The 23855-nt window shown below is 51.1% G+C and overlaps 1 protein-coding gene and 1 long non-coding RNA gene across 2 annotated transcripts in view; one reads left to right on the top strand and one right to left on the bottom strand.

Annotated features, from left to right (window-relative positions):
• Positions 1 to 23855, top strand: part of LOC145505797 (uncharacterized) — a 188764-nt gene that overhangs the window by 38460 nt on the left and 126449 nt on the right. The window contains exons 15-21 of the mRNA XM_081488700.1: positions 4149 to 4370; positions 6643 to 6792; positions 9519 to 9742; positions 11515 to 11746; positions 17973 to 18194; positions 20497 to 20646; positions 23373 to 23596. Of these exons, the coding sequence (XP_081344826.1) occupies positions 4149 to 4370; positions 6643 to 6792; positions 9519 to 9742; positions 11515 to 11746; positions 17973 to 18194; positions 20497 to 20646; positions 23373 to 23596 (1424 nt within the window). The remainder of the gene's footprint in view (positions 1 to 4148; positions 4371 to 6642; positions 6793 to 9518; positions 9743 to 11514; positions 11747 to 17972; positions 18195 to 20496; positions 20647 to 23372; positions 23597 to 23855) is intronic.
• Positions 10950 to 16978, bottom strand: LOC145507022 (uncharacterized). Its single transcript, XR_014054507.1, has 2 exons — positions 16404 to 16978; positions 10950 to 14025 (listed from the first exon to the last, which is right to left on the bottom strand). It is a non-coding gene; the product is annotated as an uncharacterized LOC145507022 (long non-coding RNA).

Here is a 23855-nt window from a genome sequence, read left to right as displayed (position 1 = left end):
TAGTGAGTTAAGGAAGCATCGTCGAAAGGTAAACTATTTAGTAATTTAGCATGCCTTTGTTTCTCTGTGAAGTATTAGAGTCCTTATCGTGTTAGTGAATGAACACTATGTGGTTACGTACTGGTGGATGATTGACATTTTAATAGAAGTAATGAAACTCGCCCACCACTTAAAATATGCTGATGATGCAATCAATCCATCCTAAAGGAGATCAATCCTGGGTGTTCATTGGAAGGACTGATTTTGAAGCTGAAACTCCAGTACTTTGGCCACCTCACGCGAAGAGTTGACTCATTGGAAAAGACCCTAATGCTGGGTAGGATTGGGGGCAGGAGGAGAAGGGGACAATAGAGGATGAGATGGCTGGATGGCATCACTGACTCGATGGACATGGGTTTGGGTGGACTCCGGGAGTTAGTGATGGACAGGGAGGCCTGGCGTGCTACAATTCATGGGGTCGCAAAGAGTCAGACACGACTGAGCGACTGAACGGAACGGAACTGAACTGAACTGAACTGAACTGATGGTTCTGTTGGAAATAGGTCATTGGTTGGGACAATTGTAACAGTTTGCCTTTCTCCCACTTGTTTGCCTTCTAATCATCTCATGCTTATTTATAATAGACATAGTAGTATTTATTATTTTTAAAATTTTCTTTACTTATTTTTTTGGCCATACTGCACAGCTAATGGGATGTTAGTTCCCCAACCAGGGATCAGACCGGTGTGAAAGTGAAAGTGCCAAGTCCTCACCTCTGGACCACCATGGAATTTCCACGTAGTGTTTTCTTAAAAGAAATGACTGAATCAGAGCCATAGATATTAGATTTGGGGGAAGCCAATTTAATGACGGTGGGTAGCAGTGTGCAGGAGACTCTGTGTGCCAGGCACCGTGTCCAGTGCTTTCTGAGCCCGTCATCTAATCCCGCAGACACCCAGGTGAGGTCCAGGCTGCTGTTATCCCCATTCAGCAGATATGGACACTGAGGCTTAGAGAGGCCGGGCACCGTGCCCAGGCTCGCATACCCAGCGGTGCGGTGCAGACTGGTCTGATCAGAGCCTGGACACTTAACCGTGGTGCCGTCCATCCCGCTTTCCTCCAGAGGCCCTCCTGTCCATCACAGCAACCCTGATGGAGGGAGCCTCAGGAGGGAGCTCGCTGCCTCTCCCCTCGGGTCACTTGGATGAGCCCCTGTTGTTGGAGTCCAGTGGCCCGAGGGCTGGCCTTCCTTGTCCCTCTCCTGCTCCCAGCCCGCTGATGGAGCACTCCTGGGGCCTTCCCACAGGACTTGGGCAGCCGCGCTCCGGTTCAGGCAGCTCAGTGCCCAGGAACCCTTCTGCCGGGCACAGCAGAGTAGCTCCGTCACCCTGAGGTTGGTGACCTGGGTGTGCCGCTTGCCCGCTTTGTGGCCTGCTTTGCCCTCCTGTTAAATGAGGACACGGTACTGCCCATCCGACTCACGTGGGCACCCGTGGGGCGGGCTCCCATCCTGGCGGAGGGTGCCAGGCTGGGGACCCAGAGGCCTTTCTCAGGACAAGGCCCGGGGGAAGGGCCTGGCCGTGGTCCCTGACTTTGAGGCAGGTGTTTGTCTGCATTCAGTCCTAGTCAGCCCAGGTGTGTCACTTCCCTGCTCTGTTCTTTGTTGTTTTCTGATTTTTATAAATGCTTCTTTTAACTTGAATTTGAGATTGATCCCTCTTCAGTTCCATGTGGATAATTTCTAGCTTTTGTAGCCTTCTGTTGTCTGAGGGTGGTTGTTAGAGATCAGGGGAGAGTGCACAGTTTATCCAGCTGCTGTTAAACGAGTTCAGCTGTATTTTGCAGTAAGTCACTTTGTTGTCACCAAGCTCCTGTGGAGCTGCAGTGGATCAGTATTCTTTACAGAATCCCATTACAAAGCCACAGGTTAGTTGGTTAAAACGACGCACTCATTGTTTATAAAAATACTTTCCATGCATGCTTCCTAAAACCTCCCCTGGCTGAACCACACGCCCACATGTATAAGTGAGACCTGTCTGGACCCTGAAGGGGTTTATCTGTTCCCCACACTGTTGCCACCACTGTTTCCTGTCCTCAGACCCAGGACCAGCGGAAAAGCTGGGCGTCCAGGAGAGATCTTTTTTTTTTTTTTTAATTAGCTTATTTTTTAATTGAAGGATAATTGCTTTACAGAATTTTGTTCTTGTCTGTCAAATCGCAGGAAAAATCAGGCATAGGTACACATATATCCCCTCCCTTTTGAACCTCCCTCCCATCTCCCTCCCCTCGAGATTGATAGAAGAGTATCTCTTAGTGAAGACTTCAGTTGAGTTCAGTCGCTCAGTCGTGTCCGAATCTTTGCAACCCCATGAATCGCAGCACGCCAGGCCTCCCTGTCCGTCACCAGCTCCCGGAGTCCACCCAAACCCATGTCCATCGAGTCAGTGATGCCATCCAGCCATCTCATCCTCTGTCGTCCCCTTCTCCTCCTGCCCTCAATCCTTCCCAGCATTAGGGTCTTTTCCAATGAGTCAGCTCTTCGCATGAGGTGGCCAAAGTGTTGGAGTTTCAGCTTCAACATCAGTCCTTCCAATGAACACCCAGGATTGATCCCCTTTAGGATGGACTGTTCGGATCTCCTTGCACTCCAAGGGACTCTCAAGAGTCTTCTCCCACACCACAGTTCAAAGGCATCAGTTCTGTGGCGCTCAGCTTTCTTCACCGTCCGACTCTCACATCCATACACGACCACTGGAAAAACCATAGCCTTGACTAGACGGACTTTTGTTGGCAAAGTAGTGTCTCTGCTTTTAAATATGCCATCTAAGTTGGCCAAAACCTTCCTTCCAAGGCGTAAGCGTCTTTCAGTTTCGTGGCTGCAGTCACCATCAGCAGTGATTTTGGAGCCCCCAAACATAAAGTCTGACACTGTTTCCACAGTTTCCCCATCTATTTCCCATGAGGTGATGGGACCTGATGCCATGATCTTAGTTTTCTGAACGTTGAGCTTTAAGCCAACTTTTTCACTCTCCTCTTTCACTTTCATCAAGAGGCTCTTTAGTTCTTTTCCACTTTCTGCCGTAAGGGTGGTGTCATCTGCATATCTGAGGTTATTGATGTTTCTCCCGGCAGTCTCGATTCCAGCTTGTGTTTCTTCCAGCCCAGCGTCTCTCATGATGTACCCTGCGTCTAAGTTAAATAAGCAGGGTGACAAGGACACACAGCCTTGACGTCCTCGTTTTCCTATTTGGAACCAGTCTGTTGTTCCATGTCCAGTTCTAACTGTTGCTTCCTGACCTGCGTACAGGTTTCCCAAGAGACAGGTCAGATGGTCTGGTATTCCCATCTCTCTCAGAATTTTCCACAGTTGATTGTGATCCACACAGTCAAAGGCTTTGTTTGGCATAGTCCATAAAGCAGAAATCGATGTTTTTCGGGAACTCTCTTGCTTTTTCGATGATCCAGCAGATATTGGCAATTTGATCTCTGGTTCCTCTGCCTTTTCTAAAATCAGCTTGAACATCTGGAAGTTCACGGTTCACCTATCGCTGAAGCCTGGCTTAGAGAATTTTAAGCATTACTTTACTAGCACGTGAGATGAGTGCCATTGTGCGGTAGTTTGAGCATTCTTTGGCATTGCCTTTCTTTGGGATTGGGATGAAAACTGACCATTTCCAGTCCTGTGGCCACCGCTGAGTTTTCCATATTTGCTGGCATATTGAATATAGCACTTTCACAGCATCATCTTTCAGGATTTGAGATAGCTCAGCTGGAATTCCATCAGCTCCACTAGCTTTGTTCGTAGTGATGCTTCCTAAAGTCCGGTGGACTTCACGTTTAGCAGATGATTCTTAAAGAGCAGAATAACTGGGGAAAGCTACTAACGGACGGGGTGCTTGATGTAAATCCCGAGCAAGTAAACATGCCAAGCACCAATGGAAAGGCAAGTCCTCGGTCTCGCTCTCTGTCTGGTTCTCGCCTTACCATCCAGTCTGTGCGGGGCTGTTGGGACCTGTCAGCAATGCACCATGTAGATCTGAGTGGCCGTGAGGGTCGTGTGAGCTCCCAGAGTGCAGAAGAAAGTTTTGACCTCACCGATTGCCCGGAAATGCTGTGTTCCCTCCCTCCCAAAACAAGGCTGTCTGTCTAAGGCTTCCTTTCCCCCTTAGAGATCCTCCGACGGCTCCCCAAGCCACGAGGAAGACCTGGCTAAGGTGATCGAGCTCCAGGAGGTCATCGAGAGGCAGTCAGGGGAGCAGAGCCAGTCGAAGGAGTGCCTGGCAAACCTCTCTGCCTACGTGAGAGAGCCGGAGGAGGACCCGGACACGGCCAGGAAGGAGCTCCTCGCGTCCGAGGAAGCGAACAGACAACCACAGCGGGATGTCCGCGAAGTGAGTGACAGCGGACGTGTCTGTTGTCCTGAGGTGGAATGTGGGTCCCTTGTTCTCCGGCTGATCTGAGCTTTGGGATGGCTGCGTGAGTAGGAGCACAGAGCGCTGGCGAGACCGCGACTGGCGGCCTCCCCGCCTCTGCGTCGAGATCTCTGGGGTAGAAGAGGCCTGGTCCAGGCGGTCCATTGGCAGTGGAGCAACACGAGGGCATCCCTAGCGCTGTGCTCACCCTGGGTGTGGACTCCTCATTTCTACAAGTTCTAGGGTGCCCAGTGTGTTCCTCTTTGAAAAATTCATTCATCCATTCATTCATTTATTGGAGTCTAGTTGCTTTCCTTTTTCTTGGAGAAGGCAATGGTACCCCACTCCAGTACTCTTGCCTGGAAAATCCCATGGATGGAGGAGCCTGGTAGGCTACAGTCCATGGGGTCGCTAAGAGTCGGACACAACTGAGCGACTTCACTTTCACTTTTCCCTTTGATACACTGGAGAAGGAAATGGCAACCCACTCCAGTATTCTTGCCTGGAGAATCCCAGGGACAGGGGAGCCTGGTGGGCTACCGTCTGTGGGGTCGCACAGAGTCGGACACGACCGAAGCGACTTAGCAGTTAGCAGTTGCTTTACACTGCTGTGTCAATGTCTGCTGTACAGCAAAGTGAATCCGTCATATATATATATATTTATATTTATATTTATATTTATATATATATATATATATACGTGTGTGTGTGTCTACATATATCCCTCTTTTTAGATTTCCTACCCATTTACTTCACCACAGAGCCCTGAGTAGACTGCCCTGTGCTGTAGAGTAGGTCCTTACTCGTTGTTGAGTTTACGCATAGTCTCAGTAGTGTACATACGTCAACCCCAGTCTCCCAGTTCATCCCCCCCACCTGCCTGTCGAATGTATACCTGATGATGCTGAAATTTCCTTCGGGTTCACTCAGGCGAGTCTGGTGACGTCTGTGGAGCCCGTTCTCTCGGAGAGATGGGAGCCCGCTGTGTGGCCCCTGCTGAGGCAGCTTGCCTGGCCGTCTTCTCTAGTTTTCTGAGGTTCTGCTCCTTGAGGGGATGTGTGACATTGATACCGGCGGTCAGACAGGTCGAGTGGCGTTTGCTCACCCTCAGAGCCTCAGGCCCGTGCTGTGTAACCATGTAGAGTCATGATGTTTCTGGTGGTCGTGTCTGCGGCTGTCATGATTGATGAGAAACTGCCTAACGGTCATTGTGAAAAGAGAAGAGTGCTGAGGGTTCGGGCCTCCTCCTGTGAGCCTCACCTCTCCTTTGTAGGCAGGCAGACAGCGCCCACCCTGCCCCACCCCTCCCCCGTGAGACCGTCTCAGACAGAACCCCTCCGACATGTGCTACAGCAGGTGTCCTTGTTTAGTAGCTTGGTGTGAGTAATTCTCTGAGAGCTCAAGGTGAGAACTCAAAACAGAATATTTGCACGCTTGTATAACCTTTTCCCACTACTCTTTGGCAACAGGAGGAGATTAGGTGGCAGAGTTCAATATGTAGAGAATTCTGGGAAAAGCGGCCTTGAGACCTTTCACTTTTAATGTCAGGCCTTTGCCCACATTGGTTACTTAGTAGTCGACTACGGAGGGACCTGCAGTGGATTTTGACCTGGCGGACGGGAGTTGCACCAGCAGCAAGTTCTGGTCCTGGTTTGACCCTTTCATACATGTGGTGTAAGTCTGCTTTAGAAGAATTAGGCTTGAGAAGGCTGCTTCCAGTTGTGTTAAACTTTGACTTCTGTTTCCACTCATTACTATTACTTGAATTCTGAGGAAATTGCATGAGAGTTTTCCGACTTTTACCCGAGGAAACGAGCCTCAGAGGTCCCTGTTGGATCTGTCGAAGGTCCCTCCCTCTTGTGGATCCAGTCCGCCTGTGTGGTGTAGCAGACAGAGGTCGTGACTTCATGCCAGATACCATTCCTCCTGGAATTCATGCAATAACAGGGTAGTTTAGTATACTCTTTGCTGTTTGGGTTGATTATGTTGAAGAGAAGCTTGGGAAACCGAGTGGCCAGACAGAACGTTAATACAGACATATGGGTGCCAATCGTGGCAAATGTGACATTTTAAGTAGGCACGTTTTTGCTCACGTCCGAGGAAACTGCCGTGTCTAGGACTTTAATTTTGAGGACGCTAACTTTATTTTTGAGTTGAAACTTAGGATTTAGTCCAACTTTTTTACGCGTACGTGTATCGGAATGTTCCATGATAATGACTTACCTTTTCTACTCTGCAATGCCCGGTGTAGGCCATGGTCCAGAACACGGACGTGGAGGTGCGAATCACTACCCTTGAGAGATGCTACCTTGCCGCCCAGCGCGAAGCCACCTCTGTGCACGACGACCTCAATGATAAACTTGAAAATGAAATCGCAGATAAGGATTCTATGCATCGACAGGTAACGGCTTTTACTGAACTGTGTCTGACTTTTATAGTGGTGAATTCCTGAGGAAGGAAGGTAAACACCTTTTCATGTGACTCCCACGTTGTAAGGCACCTGCCCCCTCACACTGTGGTCCTGAAATGGTTTTGGAACAAAGCGTTGATAGATCGCTTTATGTCTTCCCATTTTCCTTTTTCTGGCTACGAGTTTCCTTTTAAGGCATGCTTTTTTTTCTTAAAAGAACCAATTTTGATAACTTGTGGCCTACTGTGAGGCCCAGCACAGTACTAATTAGCACCGTTTTGATTGAAATCATCCTGCGAGTAAATGGATACACATACCCATCATTTTATAGTGAGAAGAATTCTCATTGGAAGTTTAAGTACCTTTGTATTTTCGCCTCATTTATGGCATGTAATTTTTCATACATGTCTGTGTTTTGAGCTGCCATGTTCAGTGAGCAGCTAGTTTGGGCCAGACATCGTCAGAACTAGGACTCCAGCAGTGAATTAAAAACCGTGTGCGTTCTTTATCCACTGCCATGTAACAAATCACTGCAAAGCTTAGTGACTTCCCAGTGAGCAGGTCACAGTCCAGTTTCTGTGCTTTGCAGCAGGTGGGCCTGGTTCAGGGCCTCCTGAGGACGCAAACATGGGAAGGCCCCCCAGGGCTGGATGGCAGGCTTTCAGACTCACCTGGCTGGTGGGGACAGGCCCAGGTCCCTGCCGTGTGGACCTCTTCATGGCCTGGCTTTCCTCAGAACACCCTCTGAGAGCGAGAGCGCGGGATGTAGCCCGGGGCCTTTCGCGCCCCGGTCTCGGAAGCCGCACACCTTCAGTTCTGTTTGCGAGAGTGAGCTGCGAAGTCCTGCCTCGCTCAGGGGCTGAGCAGGAGTTGCCCCCTCTGCCTCTTGAAGGGAGGAGGATGGAAGAATTTGTGGACCCGTTTTTAAACCCACGCAGCCTGTCGGACAGTAATGAGCAGGGGAAGGAGACCAGAGTGCCCGAGTTGTCTAAGAGGAGGGGGGACGATCGTGTGTGAACAGGGTGGCCAGCGAGGTGACACCAGGAGGGTGACCTGGAACAGAGACCCGGAGGCCGGAAGAGAAGTAGCCACTCGGAGATAGATCAAGGGTCGTGTCAACAAGCGGAGATAAGGGAGAGAGAGGGCCGCATCAGGGAGGACCCCGGGCTCAGGCCTGAGCAGCTCGAGGCCAGAGCCTGTTTCCTGAGCTGAGGAGGGCTGTCAGGGCAGGGAGCTAAGAGACGGGCCTCAGCCCTGTTGAGGTGGATGAGCCCATGGGGTGTCCAGGGGACCTGTGAGGTCAGCAGCTGAGTGTTCCGGCCTGGATCCAGGAGAGGCCTCACTCAGCTCAAGGTGGACTTGGGTCGTGGGCATACAGATGGTGTTTAAAGGCACAGACAAGGTAAAGTCACCAGGCAGGTGCCCGTGGAGAGATAGGGGGTGCAAGGGTAGAGCTGTGGGGTGCCTCGCATTCCAAGGTTGAGAAGGGGCGCAAGGGACTGACTAGTAACCCCAGGGAGGGCGGGGCCTGGTGCCCAGGGAGAGACATGCTTGGGGTGGGGGGAGGGCAAGGAGAGGAGGGGGCTTGGTAACATGGGTTCCTCAGAGCTCCCTGGGAGCTGCCCTGCGAGCGGGGCACACCGCCTGCTTGCAGAGAGCTGGAGACTGGGCGGGGAGGGGGACAGTAGAGGCCTCTCCCAGGGAGCTCTCAGAGACCCTCAGTGGGCGCTGCAGGGAGCCCTGGAGGAGGAATCTGCTGGTTCCCTTTGTGCGATTTTAAGGTGAGAGAAGGGAGAGGACGTGCTGGCTGAGCTGATGGGGGTGAAGCCATATGCAGCTGGTTCGCTGGAGAGGAGCAGGAATGATGGCAGGTGGTCCTGGAGCCAGTGCAGGGGGTGGCCCAGCCCTGGGGAGGGGTCGTGACGAAGACAGGGGCGAGGGCGCTGGCCACGGGGGACAGGGAGCCAGCAAGCCAGCACCTCGAGGCTGCCCCTCGGCTGCTTTGAGGTCACGTCTGGGAAAGAAGGCAGGACCTGGGTGAGAGTGGGCCGGGGGGAGATGTGCCAGAGAGAAGGGTGTGAGGTGTGAGAGCTGGAGGGCGGCTCGGAGCCCAGCAGGCCCTCTCCCGCACGTCTCTGGTGACAGAGCCGCCTTGCGGTGTGAGGGGCCGTCCCCCAGAACAGCCCGCGGGCCTGCGCCCCGGGAGGAGCCCCGCGGGGGGCTGGCCCTCCCAGCCCTGCTGGCCCTGCTTGCGCCTGTCTGTGCGTGTTCAGACCAGCCTGGAAAACGGAGGGCTGGGGACCTGCGAGGATGGCGCTCCTCGGTGAGTAACACAAGTGGTGACCGCTGAGGTGGACCCAGAGGCTGCGGAGCTGAAGGATTTCTTTTTCTTATTTTCCTTCAGCCTGGCTGATGGAGGCACAGATGTATTGTTGTAATTTTCGGACTTTGTCTCTGACTCCATCGGCCCACCCTTGTGAATAACCTCATAGGATTGCCTCCCATCCACGCTAAGACCTGAATGTCACCAGGCCATCTAGGAAGTGGATTCTCCTCCTGCCTGTTTCTTCAGTACTGCTCGCTTAAGAGATGGCAGTGTCTCATAAGCATGGCCCGTTTATCCACAGTTGGGGCTTCCATGTAAACTTGTGTTCAGTTCCTGATAGACTTGAGCTGCCCTGAATGTCGCTGACGAGACGTGGTCCTCTCGTGCCCAGGTGCAGACCCTGAAGGAAAAGGACTGGGAGCGCGCGCAGCAAGCCAGCGTGCCGGCCAACGTGGCCCAGGCGTTCGAGAGTGACGCAGACTTGTCTGACGGCGGGGGCGACAGGGCCACCCTCTTCAGCTCGGCCGCTCTGCTGTCGCCCAGCGGGCAGGGCGATGCCGAGACTCTGACTGTGATGCTTCAGGAGCAGCTGGACACCATCAACGAAGAGATCCGGTGGGTGAGCCCGAGCCGAGCTCCCCAGAAACTCGGCTTCTCTGAGGAGCTGTCTTCTCCTTAGAGAAGGCTGAGTGTTCCATAGTAAGGAAACTGACTTCAAGTCTGCTTCAAGAATTTTCAGTTCTGAGATTGCCCTTGATTATAGAGCTCAGTCAGCCAGGGCTGTGGGGGGCGTTGTGGGGTGTCCCCCCACCAGCTCTGAGCCCCAAGGTGGGTGAGGTGCCGTGACAGTGTCCCCTGCGGCCCGTGCACCCTCCAGCACTGAAGGTTCGCCCTCGTGTGTCCCTCGGAGCCTCCCACATTCTGGTGAAAAGCCACCTGAAACAGAAAAGCTGGGGTTTTGGGGTGGCAAATTCCCCCTCAGATCTGCATTTTCCTTTTGAACTTAATACAGTGTGAAGATTGGCTTGTTGTACGACAGTGGTCCAAGGACATGTGTTTGAGTTCTTCTCAACTCATCAGTGTCTGTGAGATGTTTTCTGTAGACACCGTCTGGGCTGTTATAACAGTTTACAAACGGGATAGAATCCAAAGGCCCGCCTCATGGCGAGCAGGGGCCTTGGGTCTGGGTGCGGCCAGGTGGCTGGGGGCCCCGAGGCCAGCCTGGTGCCGCACCCGCACAGCTCTGCCTCCTGTCCCTTGTCCACGTTCAGAGTGGCCACAGGCCGGTGACCCTGCACAGGACCTGGCAGAGCTGCTGCTCAGACTGTTCTTGTCACGTCAGCCCAGGCCGAGGTGCCCGTTCCTGTCAGCCGAGTGCGGGGGGCCCGGGGGAAAGGCAGGGGTGAAGGGCACAACCAGCAAACGCAGGTGGTGCCGCCTGCACGTTTGACGCTGAGACAGACTGCTTTGTGGGCCGTGTTTGAGCACAGACAGCTCAGAAAGATTGTCTTTCCCCCTCCCCCAGGAAATACGGAACGGTTACATATTAATATGTTTATTTTTACAGCATGTTGTCAGGTAAAAGTGATTTTTCCTTAGGTAACATGTTGACTTGAGGTAAATGGTAAATTCTTTCCATCAACTTGTTATCAACAGTGAAAAACTTTCAGGGTGTATAAGGAGAAGTGAAACTGGAGAGGTGACGACCTGCGAGAATCTTGTATTTTATTTTGAAAATCATGTTATATGCATAATCGAATATTTAAACTGCTATATAACATCATCCGCGAGACATTAGGGGAGAAGAGCAGTAACTGTGAATTCTAGGTTAATGCAGCACATTGACATGAGTCCAGAAACTCACACAAAGCTGGTGGAGAACTTCATCAAGTGATGCATTTGTACATAGACAACCTAAAAAATAAAAAAATCAATTCAGCACTTCATCTGGTCTAGAGACTTGTGTTTAGAAACTCCAGCTTGTTCGTGGCTCACTGTTTTGATTGTACAGAGTTCCTGATTCCCAGCGGAATAGACTTGAGGCACTGCCGTGCATCTCTGCCCTGAGAGCAGGGAAGGTAAAGGTTGTCAACTTCAGGTTATCTCCTCACAGGGAGAGAGGCGCCACCCAGGCCCCGTCAGAATGTTAGAGTAAACCAGTCAAATCAAACGAGAATGATCAGGGGCCACTTTGTAAGACTCAAGGATAAGTTATTCTAAGTTTGAGAATATTGAAAAGAGGGAAAGTTGAACCTTTTTGCTGAGATGTTAATTGAGCAACTGTTCCTGGAATATGCTAATCGTGACACAGAATGCAAGCCCACATTTGTTGTCCAGACACGTTCCTCTGCTGACAAAGGCAGGTGACGGGTTTTATTCTATTTTAGGTTGATCGAAGAAGAGAAGGAGAACACGGAGCAGCGGGCCGAGGATACTGAGAGCAGGGTGGGCAAGGGGAGCTTAGGCAACCTTCGTTGTTGTAAATCCTCGAGCTCCCTCAACCTGTGTCCCGCCTCCTCGCTCGCCAGCTCCTGCCCGCCCAGCAGTGGGCGCGCCAAGCCCCCAAGGAGGCGGCACAGCTCGGCGCGGAAAGTAGACCAGCGGGACATCAAGACTCTGGTATGTGTCTGCCTCCTCCCTGCCACGTCCCTCCCCCAGCACACTGGCTTTCTTTTTTGTTTGTTTGTTTTTTGTTTTTTCTGTTTTTACCCAGAAGAAACTCAGGTACATTTGCTACGCTTAGAGGTCTAAGATTTTTAAAAACTGCCTAGTCTTTAATCATTCCATACTCGCACAGCAACAAATTAGTCTTGATATTTGGACCACCGGCTTAGCACGTCATCATGAACTCAGCCAGGGCCTGCCTCTGTAACGTTGGGCCCGGCCTGTGCTGGACACAGCAGGTGCAGGGAAGTTGCTGTTGTCACCGAGTAGACAGCCTTGTGAAAGTAACCATAGGCAGCTCTCCTGGCGTGTGAGACCCACGCAGCACATTTTTCATTGGGGATACCTGGCTGCAGGCTGCAGGCCATGCGGTGGGAACAAAACCAAGAATCTAAACTGGTCTGCTTGCTGCTGGACCTGGCTGCACGCTCAGGCCAGCTCTGGGTGTGAAACCAGGTTAAAAGCCTGGTGCCCCAGGGCCCCAGGGAAGAAGTTGGGCTTCCTCACTCTTCTGAGTCTAAAAATGGGATGACGACCTAGGGCTTTTGGTGACAGAGTGTGCAGCTCTGAAGCGCATGTTCCTGCTTTCTTCCATGTTTAGCTTAGGTTTCCTGAGCGCATTGCTGTTTACCCTGTGAAATCATGTCTACAACACTCTGCTTTGTAACTGCACTTGTATTATCACTTTTTTTGTTACCACCCATTTCATGTTAGCTGCATTGTTAGTCAGCATATAATTAAATTAACTGTGAATCATTTTAGCAGCATGTGAAGTGATAACTGGTCTATTTTGTGGTCTTTTGACACATTGGTTTTATAATATGCATCACTGGCCAATTAGTTGATAGTGTGTATTCTTTGACGATTTCTCTGTGGTTTCATGCTTGATTTCTTTCCGAGTATTTGTAAAAGAACAGTTCTGTATATTTTTTCTTGTTGCTGGAGTTCTCTGACGGTGTGTCTGCTTTCATCGTTGGTTTTGATTTCCTGTCTCATCCTGTTGTCTGCTTCGTTGTCATCAATCCAGACCCCAGCTTCCCACAACCGCACCCCCCCGAGGCTGTAGTTTACCCATCCATCTCCCCTCCCCCGTCCTCCCACTTGCTCTGGTCATAGCAGTCTGGGGTCCACAGCGTGTGTCCCCTTAGTCGGGTTTCTGCTTTGTCTTCATGTCTCATTAAATGGTGTTTTTCCCCCATAGCACTAAGTTTGAATTATTGTTATCACTGTGCAGTTACAAGCATAATGTAGATGGATGATACACTACAGAACCTGTGTAATTCATAACTGAGATTATGCTTACCTGAAGAAATGATCCTCTTATGTGTAGAATTAATGGACTTTTGACACAACATCCTTTCTGTGTTGGTGCTTGTATTTGAGACTGTAAATCTCATCAGCTTTTGCATGCTTAATGTCTCTACGAGACTCTTTTACAAAGTATCTTCTATGGTTCATAAAATGTGAAGACTCCACCTGCTGTTACGCTAGCTTTCATTCTTACATATTTTCATAGGGTACCTGCTTTAATGAATTTATTTTCAGAAGTTTGAAATCAAATTCTAGGTAACGATTTTACATTAATGTCCAACAGGTGGTTAGATCTGTTCAGTGTTAAAATAGGTATTACGGCAACTTCCTCGTCAGTTAAATTACTATTTTAAAGTATAACATGTTTTTTTTATTAAGAGAAACTAACTTATAGAGAGGTTTGGCTGAGAACAGACAACTGTTAAGGCCCTTTGTTGTACACAGTGCTGTGCTTTAACAAATCATGATGTTGTAATAGAATTGTATCTTCCTGAGGAATAATGTATAGTGTTTCTCTAGTAAATCTTGAATAGCTTATTTAACTAATGTGGTCCAACAAATTGTTCTGTTTCCAGTTACATGTTCTCTAAATCTACATCTCACTTATATGTTTGCCGTCATTTTTGCTTTACTGTCTTTGCCTATATTGATTCTTGAATTTTTAGCTTCAAAGTCGCAATAAATCTGGTTTCTCTTCATTTCTTTGCATGCATCTATCAGTCTAGTGAGTTAAGGAAGCATCGTCGAAAGGTAAACTATTTAGTAATTTAGCATGCCTTTGTTTCTCTGTGAAGTATTAGAGTCCTTATCGTGTTAGTGAATGAACACTATGTGGTTACGTACTGGTGGATGATTGACATTTTAATAGAAGTAATGAAACTCGCCCACCACTTAAAATATGCTGATGATGCAATCAATCCATCCTAAAGGAGATCAATCCTGGGTGTTCATTGGAAGGACTGATTTTGAAGCTGAAACTCCAGTACTTTGGCCACCTCACGCGAAGAGTTGACTCATTGGAAAAGACCCTAATGCTGGGTAGGATTGGGGGCAGGAGGAGAAGGGGACAATAGAGGATGAGATGGCTGGATGGCATCACTGACTCGATGGACATGGGTTTGGGTGGACTCCGGGAGTTAGTGATGGACAGGGAGGCCTGGCGTGCTACAATTCATGGGGTCGCAAAGAGTCAGACACGACTGAGCGACTGAACGGAACGGAACTGAACTGAACTGAACTGAACTGATGGTTCTGTTGGAAATAGGTCATTGGTTGGGACAATTGTAACAGTTTGCCTTTCTCCCACTTGTTTGCCTTCTAATCATCTCATGCTTATTTATAATAGACATAGTAGTATTTATTATTTTTAAAATTTTCTTTACTTATTTTTTTGGCCATACTGCACAGCTAATGGGATGTTAGTTCCCCAACCAGGGATCAGACCGGTGTGAAAGTGAAAGTGCCAAGTCCTCACCTCTGGACCACCATGGAATTTCCACGTAGTGTTTTCTTAAAAGAAATGACTGAATCAGAGCCATAGATATTAGATTTGGGGGAAGCCAATTTAATGACGGTGGGTAGCAGTGTGCAGGAGACTCTGTGTGCCAGGCACCGTGTCCAGTGCTTTCTGAGCCCGTCATCTAATCCCGCAGACACCCAGGTGAGGTCCAGGCTGCTGTTATCCCCATTCAGCAGATATGGACACTGAGGCTTAGAGAGGCCGGGCACCGTGCCCAGGCTCGCATACCCAGCGGTGCGGTGCAGACTGGTCTGATCAGAGCCTGGACACTTAACCGTGGTGCCGTCCATCCCGCTTTCCTCCAGAGGCCCTCCTGTCCATCACAGCAACCCTGATGGAGGGAGCCTCAGGAGGGAGCTCGCTGCCTCTCCCCTCGGGTCACTTGGATGAGCCCCTGTTGTTGGAGTCCAGTGGCCCGAGGGCTGGCCTTCCTTGTCCCTCTCCTGCTCCCAGCCCGCTGATGGAGCACTCCTGGGGCCTTCCCACAGGACTTGGGCAGCCGCGCTCCGGTTCAGGCAGCTCAGTGCCCAGGAACCCTTCTGCCGGGCACAGCAGAGTAGCTCCGTCACCCTGAGGTTGGTGACCTGGGTGTGCCGCTTGCCCGCTTTGTGGCCTGCTTTGCCCTCCTGTTAAATGAGGACACGGTACTGCCCATCCGACTCACGTGGGCACCCGTGGGGCGGGCTCCCATCCTGGCGGAGGGTGCCAGGCTGGGGACCCAGAGGCCTTTCTCAGGACAAGGCCCGGGGGAAGGGCCTGGCCGTGGTCCCTGACTTTGAGGCAGGTGTTTGTCTGCATTCAGTCCTAGTCAGCCCAGGTGTGTCACTTCCCTGCTCTGTTCTTTGTTGTTTTCTGATTTTTATAAATGCTTCTTTTAACTTGAATTTGAGATTGATCCCTCTTCAGTTCCATGTGGATAATTTCTAGCTTTTGTAGCCTTCTGTTGTCTGAGGGTAGTTGTTAGAGATCAGGGGAGAGTGCACAGTTTATCCAGCTGCTGTTAAACGAGTTCAGCTGTATTTTGCAGTAAGTCACTTTGTTGTCACCAAGCTCCTGTGGAGCTGCAGTGGATCAGTATTCTTTACAGAATCCCATTACAAAGCCACAGGTTAGTTGGTTAAAACGACGCACTCATTGTTTATAAAAATACTTTCCATGCATGCTTCCTAAAACCTCCCCTGGCTGAACCACACGCCCACATGTATAAGTGAGACCTGTCTGGACCCTGAAGGGGTTTATCTGTTCCCCACACTGTTGCCACCACTGTTTCCTGTCCTCAGACCCAGGACCAGCGGAAAAGCTGGGCGTCCAGGAGAGATCTTTTTTTTTTTTTTCAATTAGCTTATTTTTTAATTGAAGGATAATTGCTTTACAGAATTTTGTTCTTGTCTGTCAAATCGCAGGAAAAATCAGGCATAGGTACACATATATCCCCTCCCTTTCGAACCTCCCTCCCATCTCCCTCCCCTCGAGATTGATAGAAGAGTATCTCTTAGTGAAGACTTCAGTTGAGTTCAGTCGCTCAGTCGTGTCCGAATCTTTGCAACCCCATGAATCGCAGCACGCCAGGCCTCCCTGTCCGTCACCAGCTCCCGGAGTCCACCCAAACCCATGTCCATCGAGTCAGTGATGCCATCCAGCCATCTCATCCTCTGTCGTCCCCTTCTCCTCCTGCCCTCAATCCTTCCCAGCATTAGGGTCTTTTCCAATGAGTCAGCTCTTCGCATGAGGTGGCCAAAGTGTTGGAGTTTCAGCTTCAACATCAGTCCTTCCAATGAACACCCAGGATTGATCCCCTTTAGGATGGACTGTTCGGATCTCCTTGCACTCCAAGGGACTCTCAAGAGTCTTCTCCCACACCACAGTTCAAAGGCATCAGTTCTGTGGCGCTCAGCTTTCTTCACCGTCCGACTCTCACATCCATACACGACCACTGGAAAAACCATAGCCTTGACTAGACGGACTTTTGTTGGCAAAGTAGTGTCTCTGCTTTTAAATATGCCATCTAAGTTGGCCAAAACCTTCCTTCCAAGGCGTAAGCGTCTTTCAGTTTCGTGGCTGCAGTCACCATCAGCAGTGATTTTGGAGCCCCCAAACATAAAGTCTGACACTGTTTCCACAGTTTCCCCATCTATTTCCCATGAGGTGATGGGACCTGATGCCATGATCTTAGTTTTCTGAACGTTGAGCTTTAAGCCAACTTTTTCACTCTCCTCTTTCACTTTCATCAAGAGGCTCTTTAGTTCTTTTCCACTTTCTGCCGTAAGGGTGGTGTCATCTGCATATCTGAGGTTATTGATGTTTCTCCCGGCAGTCTCGATTCCAGCTTGTGTTTCTTCCAGCCCAGCGTCTCTCATGATGTACCCTGCGTCTAAGTTAAATAAGCAGGGTGACAAGGACACACAGCCTTGACGTCCTCGTTTTCCTATTTGGAACCAGTCTGTTGTTCCATGTCCAGTTCTAACTGTTGCTTCCTGACCTGCGTACAGGTTTCCCAAGAGACAGGTCAGATGGTCTGGTATTCCCATCTCTCTCAGAATTTTCCACAGTTGATTGTGATCCACACAGTCAAAGGCTTTGTTTGGCATAGTCCATAAAGCAGAAATCGATGTTTTTCGGGAACTCTCTTGCTTTTTCGATGATCCAGCAGATATTGGCAATTTGATCTCTGGTTCCTCTGCCTTTTCTAAAATCAGCTTGAACATCTGGAAGTTCACGGTTCACCTATCGCTGAAGCCTGGCTTAGAGAATTTTAAGCATTACTTTACTAGCACGTGAGATGAGTGCCATTGTGCGGTAGTTTGAGCATTCTTTGGCATTGCCTTTCTTTGGGATTGGGATGAAAACTGACCATTTCCAGTCCTGTGGCCACCGCTGAGTTTTCCATATTTGCTGGCATATTGAATATAGCACTTTCACAGCATCATCTTTCAGGATTTGAGATAGCTCAGCTGGAATTCCATCAGCTCCACTAGCTTTGTTCGTAGTGATGCTTCCTAAAGTCCGGTGGACTTCACGTTTAGCAGATGATTCTTAAAGAGCAGAATAACTGGGGAAAGCTACTAACGGACGGGGTGCTTGATGTAAATCCCGAGCAAGTAAACATGCCAAGCACCAATGGAAAGGCAAGTCCTCGGTCTCGCTCTCTGTCTGGTTCTCGCCTTACCATCCAGTCTGTGCGGGGCTGTTGGGACCTGTCAGCAATGCACCATGTAGATCTGAGTGGCCGTGAGGGTCGTGTGAGCTCCCAGAGTGCAGAAGAAAGTTTTGACCTCACCGATTGCCCGGAAATGCTGTGTTCCCTCCCTCCCAAAACAAGGCTGTCTGTCTAAGGCTTCCTTTCCCCCTTAGAGATCCTCCGACGGCTCCCCAAGCCACGAGGAAGACCTGGCTAAGGTGATCGAGCTCCAGGAGGTCATCGAGAGGCAGTCAGGGGAGCAGAGCCAGTCGAAGGAGTGCCTGGCAAACCTCTCTGCCTACGTGAGAGAGCCGGAGGAGGACCCGGACACGGCCAGGAAGGAGCTCCTCGCGTCCGAGGAAGCGAACAGACAACCACAGCGGGATGTCCGCGAAGTGAGTGACAGCGGACGTGTCTGTTGTCCTGAGGTGGAATGTGGGTCCCTTGTTCTCCGGCTGATCTGAGCTTTGGGATGGCTGCGTGAGTAGGAGCACAGAGCGCTGGCGAGACCGCGACTGGCGGCCTCCCCGCCTCTGCGTCGAGATCTCTGGGGTAGAAGAGGCCTGGTCCAGGCGGTCCATTGGCAGTGGAGCAACACGAGGGCATCCCTAGCGCTGTGCTCACCCTGGGTGTGGACTCCTCATTTCTACAAGTTCTAGGGTGCCCAGTGTGTTCCTCTTTGAAAAATTCATTCATCCATTCATTCATTTATTGGAGTCTAGTTGCTTTCCTTTTTCTTGGAGAAGGCAATGGTACCCCACTCCAGTACTCTTGCCTGGAAAATCCCATGGATGGAGGAGCCTGGTAGGCTACAGTCCATGGGGTCGCTAAGAGTCGGACACAACTGAGCGACTTCACTTTCACTTTTCCCTTTGATACACTGGAGAAGGAAATGGCAACCCACTCCAGTATTCTTGCCTGGAGAATCCCAGGGACAGGGGAGCCTGGTGGGCTACCGTCTGTGGGGTCGCACAGAGTCGGACACGACCGAAGCGACTTAGCAGTTAGCAGTTGCTTTACACTGCTGTGTCAATGTCTGCTGTACAGCAAAGTGAATCCGTCATATATATATATATATTTATATTTATATTTATATTTATATTTATATATATATATATATATATATATATATATATATATATACGTGTGTGTGTGTCTACATATATCCCTCTTTTTAGATTTCCTACCCATTTACTTCACCACAGAGCCCTGAGTAGACTGCCCTGTGCTGTAGAGTAGGTCCTTACTCGTTGTTGACTTTACGCATAGTCTCAGTAGTGTACATACGTCAACCCCAGTCTCCCAGTTCATCCCCCCCACCTGCCTGTCGAATGTATACCTGATGATGCTGAAATTTCCTTCGGGTTCACTCAGGCGAGTCTGGTGACGTCTGTGGAGCCCGTTCTCTCGGAGAGATGGGAGCCCGCTGTGTGGCCCCTGCTGAGGCAGCTTGCCTGGCCGTCTTCTCTAGTTTTCTGAGGTTCTGCTCCTTGAGGGGATGTGTGACATTGATACCGGCGGTCAGACAGGTCGAGTGGCGTTTGCTCACCCTCAGAGCCTCAGGCCCGTGCTGTGTAACCATGTAGAGTCATGATGTTTCTGGTGGTCGTGTCTGCGGCTGTCATGATTGATGAGAAACTGCCTAACGGTCATTGTGAAAAGAGAAGAGTGCTGAGGGTTCGGGCCTCCTCCTGTGAGCCTCACCTCTCCTTTGTAGGCAGGCAGACAGCGCCCACCCTGCCCCACCCCTCCCCCGTGAGACCGTCTCAGACAGAACCCCTCCGACATGTGCTACAGCAGGTGTCCTTGTTTAGTAGCTTGGTGTGAGTAATTCTCTGTGAGAGCTCAAGGTGAGAACTCAAAACAGAATATTTGCACGCTTGTATAACCTTTTCCCACTACTCTTTGGCAACAGGAGGAGATTAGGTGGCAGAGTTCAATATGTAGAGAATTCTGGGAAAAGCGGCCTTGAGACCTTTCACTTTTAATGTCAGGCCTTTGCCCACATTGGTTACTTAGTAGTCGACTACGGAGGGACCTGCAGTGGATTTTGACCTGGCGGACGGGAGTTGCACCAGCAGCAAGTTCTGGTCCTGGTTTGACCCTTTCATACATGTGGTGTAAGTCTGCTTTAGAAGAATTAGGCTTGAGAAGGCTGCTTCCAGTTGTGTTAAACTTTGACTTCTGTTTCCACTCATTACTATTACTTGAATTCTGAGGAAATTGCATGAGAGTTTTCCGACTTTTACCCGAGGAAACGAGCCTCAGAGGTCCCTGTTGGATCTGTCGAAGGTCCCTCCCTCTTGTGGATCCAGTCCGCCTGTGTGGTGTAGCAGACAGAGGTCGTGACTTCATGCCAGATACCATTCCTCCTGGAATTCATGCAATAACAGGGTAGTTTAGTATACTCTTTGCTGTTTGGGTTGATTATGTTGAAGAGAAGCTTGGGAAACCGAGTGGCCAGACAGAACGTTAATACAGACATATGGGTGCCAATCGTGGCAAATGTGACATTTTAAGTAGGCACGTTTTTGCTCACGTCCGAGGAAACTGCCGTGTCTAGGACTTTAATTTTGAGGACGCTAACTTTATTTTTGAGTTGAAACTTAGGATTTAGTCCAACTTTTTCACGCGTACGTGTATCGGAATGTTCCATGATAATGACTTACCTTTTCTACTCTGCAATGCCCGGTGTAGGCCATGGTCCAGAACACGGACGTGGAGGTGCGAATCACTACCCTTGAGAGATGCTACCTTGCCGCCCAGCGCGAAGCCACCTCTGTGCACGACGACCTCAATGATAAACTTGAAAATGAAATCGCAGATAAGGATTCTATGCATCGACAGGTAACGGCTTTTACTGAACTGTGTCTGACTTTTATAGTGGTGAATTCCTGAGGAAGGAAGGTAAACACCTTTTCATGTGACTCCCACGTTGTAAGGCACCTGCCCCCTCACACTGTGGTCCTGAAATGGTTTTGGAACAAAGCGTTGATAGATCGCTTTATGTCTTCCCATTTTCCTTTTTCTGGCTACGAGTTTCCTTTTAAGGCATGCTTTTTTTTCTTAAAAGAACCAATTTTGATAACTTGTGGCCTACTGTGAGGCCCAGCACAGTACTAATTAGCACCGTTTTGATTGAAATCATCCTGCGAGTAAATGGATACACATACCCATCATTTTATAGTGAGAAGAATTCTCATTGGAAGTTTAAGTACCTTTGTATTTTCGCCTCATTTATGGCATGTAATTTTTCATACATGTCTGTGTTTTGAGCTGCCATGTTCAGTGAGCAGCTAGTTTGGGCCAGACATCGTCAGAACTAGGACTCCAGCAGTGAATTAAAAACCGTGTGCGTTCTTTATCCACTGCCATGTAACAAATCACTGCAAAGCTTAGTGACTTCCCAGTGAGCAGGTCACAGTCCAGTTTCTGTGCTTTGCAGCAGGTGGGCCTGGTTCAGGGCCTCCTGAGGACGCAAACATGGGAAGGCCCCCCAGGGCTGGATGGCAGGCTTTCAGACTCACCTGGCTGGTGGGGACAGGCCCAGGTCCCTGCCGTGTGGACCTCTTCATGGCCTGGCTTTCCTCAGAACACCCTCTGAGAGCGAGAGCGCGGGATGTAGCCCGGGGCCTTTCGCGCCCCGGTCTCGGAAGCCGCACACCTTCAGTTCTGTTTGCGAGAGTGAGCTGCGAAGTCCTGCCTCGCTCAGGGGCTGAGCAGGAGTTGCCCCCTCTGCCTCTTGAAGGGAGGAGGATGGAAGAATTTGTGGACCCGTTTTTAAACCCACGCAGCCTGTCGGACAGTAATGAGCAGGGGAAGGAGACCAGAGTGCCCGAGTTGTCTAAGAGGAGGGGGGACGATCGTGTGTGAACAGGGTGGCCAGCGAGGTGACACCAGGAGGGTGACCTGGAACAGAGACCCGGAGGCCGGAAGAGAAGTAGCCACTCGGAGATAGATCAAGGGTCGTGTCAACAAGCGGAGATAAGGGAGAGAGAGGGCCGCATCAGGGAGGACCCCGGGCTCAGGCCTGAGCAGCTCGAGGCCAGAGCCTGTTTCCTGAGCTGAGGAGGGCTGTCAGGGCAGGGAGCTAAGAGACGGGCCTCAGCCCTGTTGAGGTGGATGAGCCCATGGGGTGTCCAGGGGACCTGTGAGGTCAGCAGCTGAGTGTTCCGGCCTGGATCCAGGAGAGGCCTCACTCAGCTCAAGGTGGACTTGGGTCGTGGGCATACAGATGGTGTTTAAAGGCACAGACAAGGTAAAGTCACCAGGCAGGTGCCCGTGGAGAGATAGGGGGTGCAAGGGTAGAGCTGTGGGGTGCCTCGCATTCCAAGGTTGAGAAGGGGCGCAAGGGACTGACTAGTAACCCCAGGGAGGGCGGGGCCTGGTGCCCAGGGAGAGACATGCTTGGGGTGGGGGGAGGGCAAGGAGAGGAGGGGGCTTGGTAACATGGGTTCCTCAGAGCTCCCTGGGAGCTGCCCTGCGAGCGGGGCACACCGCCTGCTTGCAGAGAGCTGGAGACTGGGCGGGGAGGGGGACAGTAGAGGCCTCTCCCAGGGAGCTCTCAGAGACCCTCAGTGGGCGCTGCAGGGAGCCCTGGAGGAGGAATCTGCTGGTTCCCTTTGTGCGATTTTAAGGTGAGAGAAGGGAGAGGACGTGCTGGCTGAGCTGATGGGGGTGAAGCCATATGCAGCTGGTTCGCTGGAGAGGAGCAGGAATGATGGCAGGTGGTCCTGGAGCCAGTGCAGGGGGTGGCCCAGCCCTGGGGAGGGGTCGTGACGAAGACAGGGGCGAGGGCGCTGGCCACGGGGGACAGGGAGCCAGCAAGCCAGCACCTCGAGGCTGCCCCTCGGCTGCTTTGAGGTCACGTCTGGGAAAGAAGGCAGGACCTGGGTGAGAGTGGGCCGGGGGGAGATGTGCCAGAGAGAAGGGTGTGAGGTGTGAGAGCTGGAGGGCGGCTCGGAGCCCAGCAGGCCCTCTCCCGCACGTCTCTGGTGACAGAGCCGCCTTGCGGTGTGAGGGGCCGTCCCCCAGAACAGCCCGCGGGCCTGCGCCCCGGGAGGAGCCCCGCGGGGGGCTGGCCCTCCCAGCCCTGCTGGCCCTGCTTGCGCCTGTCTGTGCGTGTTCAGACCAGCCTGGAAAACGGAGGGCTGGGGACCTGCGAGGATGGCGCTCCTCGGTGAGTAACACAAGTGGTGACCGCTGAGGTGGACCCAGAGGCTGCGGAGCTGAAGGATTTCTTTTTCTTATTTTCCTTCAGCCTGGCTGATGGAGGCACAGATGTATTGTTGTAATTTTCGGACTTTGTCTCTGACTCCATCGGCCCACCCTTGTGAATAACCTCATAGGATTGCCTCCCATCCACGCTAAGACCTGAATGTCACCAGGCCATCTAGGAAGTGGATTCTCCTCCTGCCTGTTTCTTCAGTACTGCTCGCTTAAGAGATGGCAGTGTCTCATAAGCATGGCCCGTTTATCCACAGTTGGGGCTTCCATGTAAACTTGTGTTCAGTTCCTGATAGACTTGAGCTGCCCTGAATGTCGCTGACGAGACGTGGTCCTCTCGTGCCCAGGTGCAGACCCTGAAGGAAAAGGACTGGGAGCGCGCGCAGCAAGCCAGCGTGCCGGCCAACGTGGCCCAGGCGTTCGAGAGTGACGCAGACTTGTCTGACGGCGGGGGCGACAGGGCCACCCTCTTCAGCTCGGCCGCTCTGCTGTCGCCCAGCGGGCAGGGCGATGCCGAGACTCTGACTGTGATGCTTCAGGAGCAGCTGGACACCATCAACGAAGAGATCCGGTGGGTGAGCCCGAGCCGAGCTCCCCAGAAACTCGGCTTCTCTGAGGAGCTGTCTTCTCCTTAGAGAAGGCTGAGTGTTCCATAGTAAGGAAACTGACTTCAAGTCTGCTTCAAGAATTTTCAGTTCTGAGATTGCCCTTGATTATAGAGCTCAGTCAGCCAGGGCTGTGGGGGGCGTTGTGGGGTGTCCCCCCACCAGCTCTGAGCCCCAAGGTGGGTGAGGTGCCGTGACAGTGTCCCCTGCGGCCCGTGCACCCTC

The sequence above is a fragment of the Giraffa tippelskirchi genome, chromosome 1 (genome assembly GCF_054371585.1).
Source record: "Giraffa tippelskirchi isolate mGirTip1 chromosome 1, T2T-mGirTip1v1.2.pri, whole genome shotgun sequence".
Taxonomy (NCBI): Eukaryota; Metazoa; Chordata; class Mammalia; order Artiodactyla; family Giraffidae; genus Giraffa; species Giraffa tippelskirchi.
The sequence above is the reverse complement of the archived record's forward strand: the minus strand, read 5'-3'. Positions and strand labels throughout refer to the sequence as shown.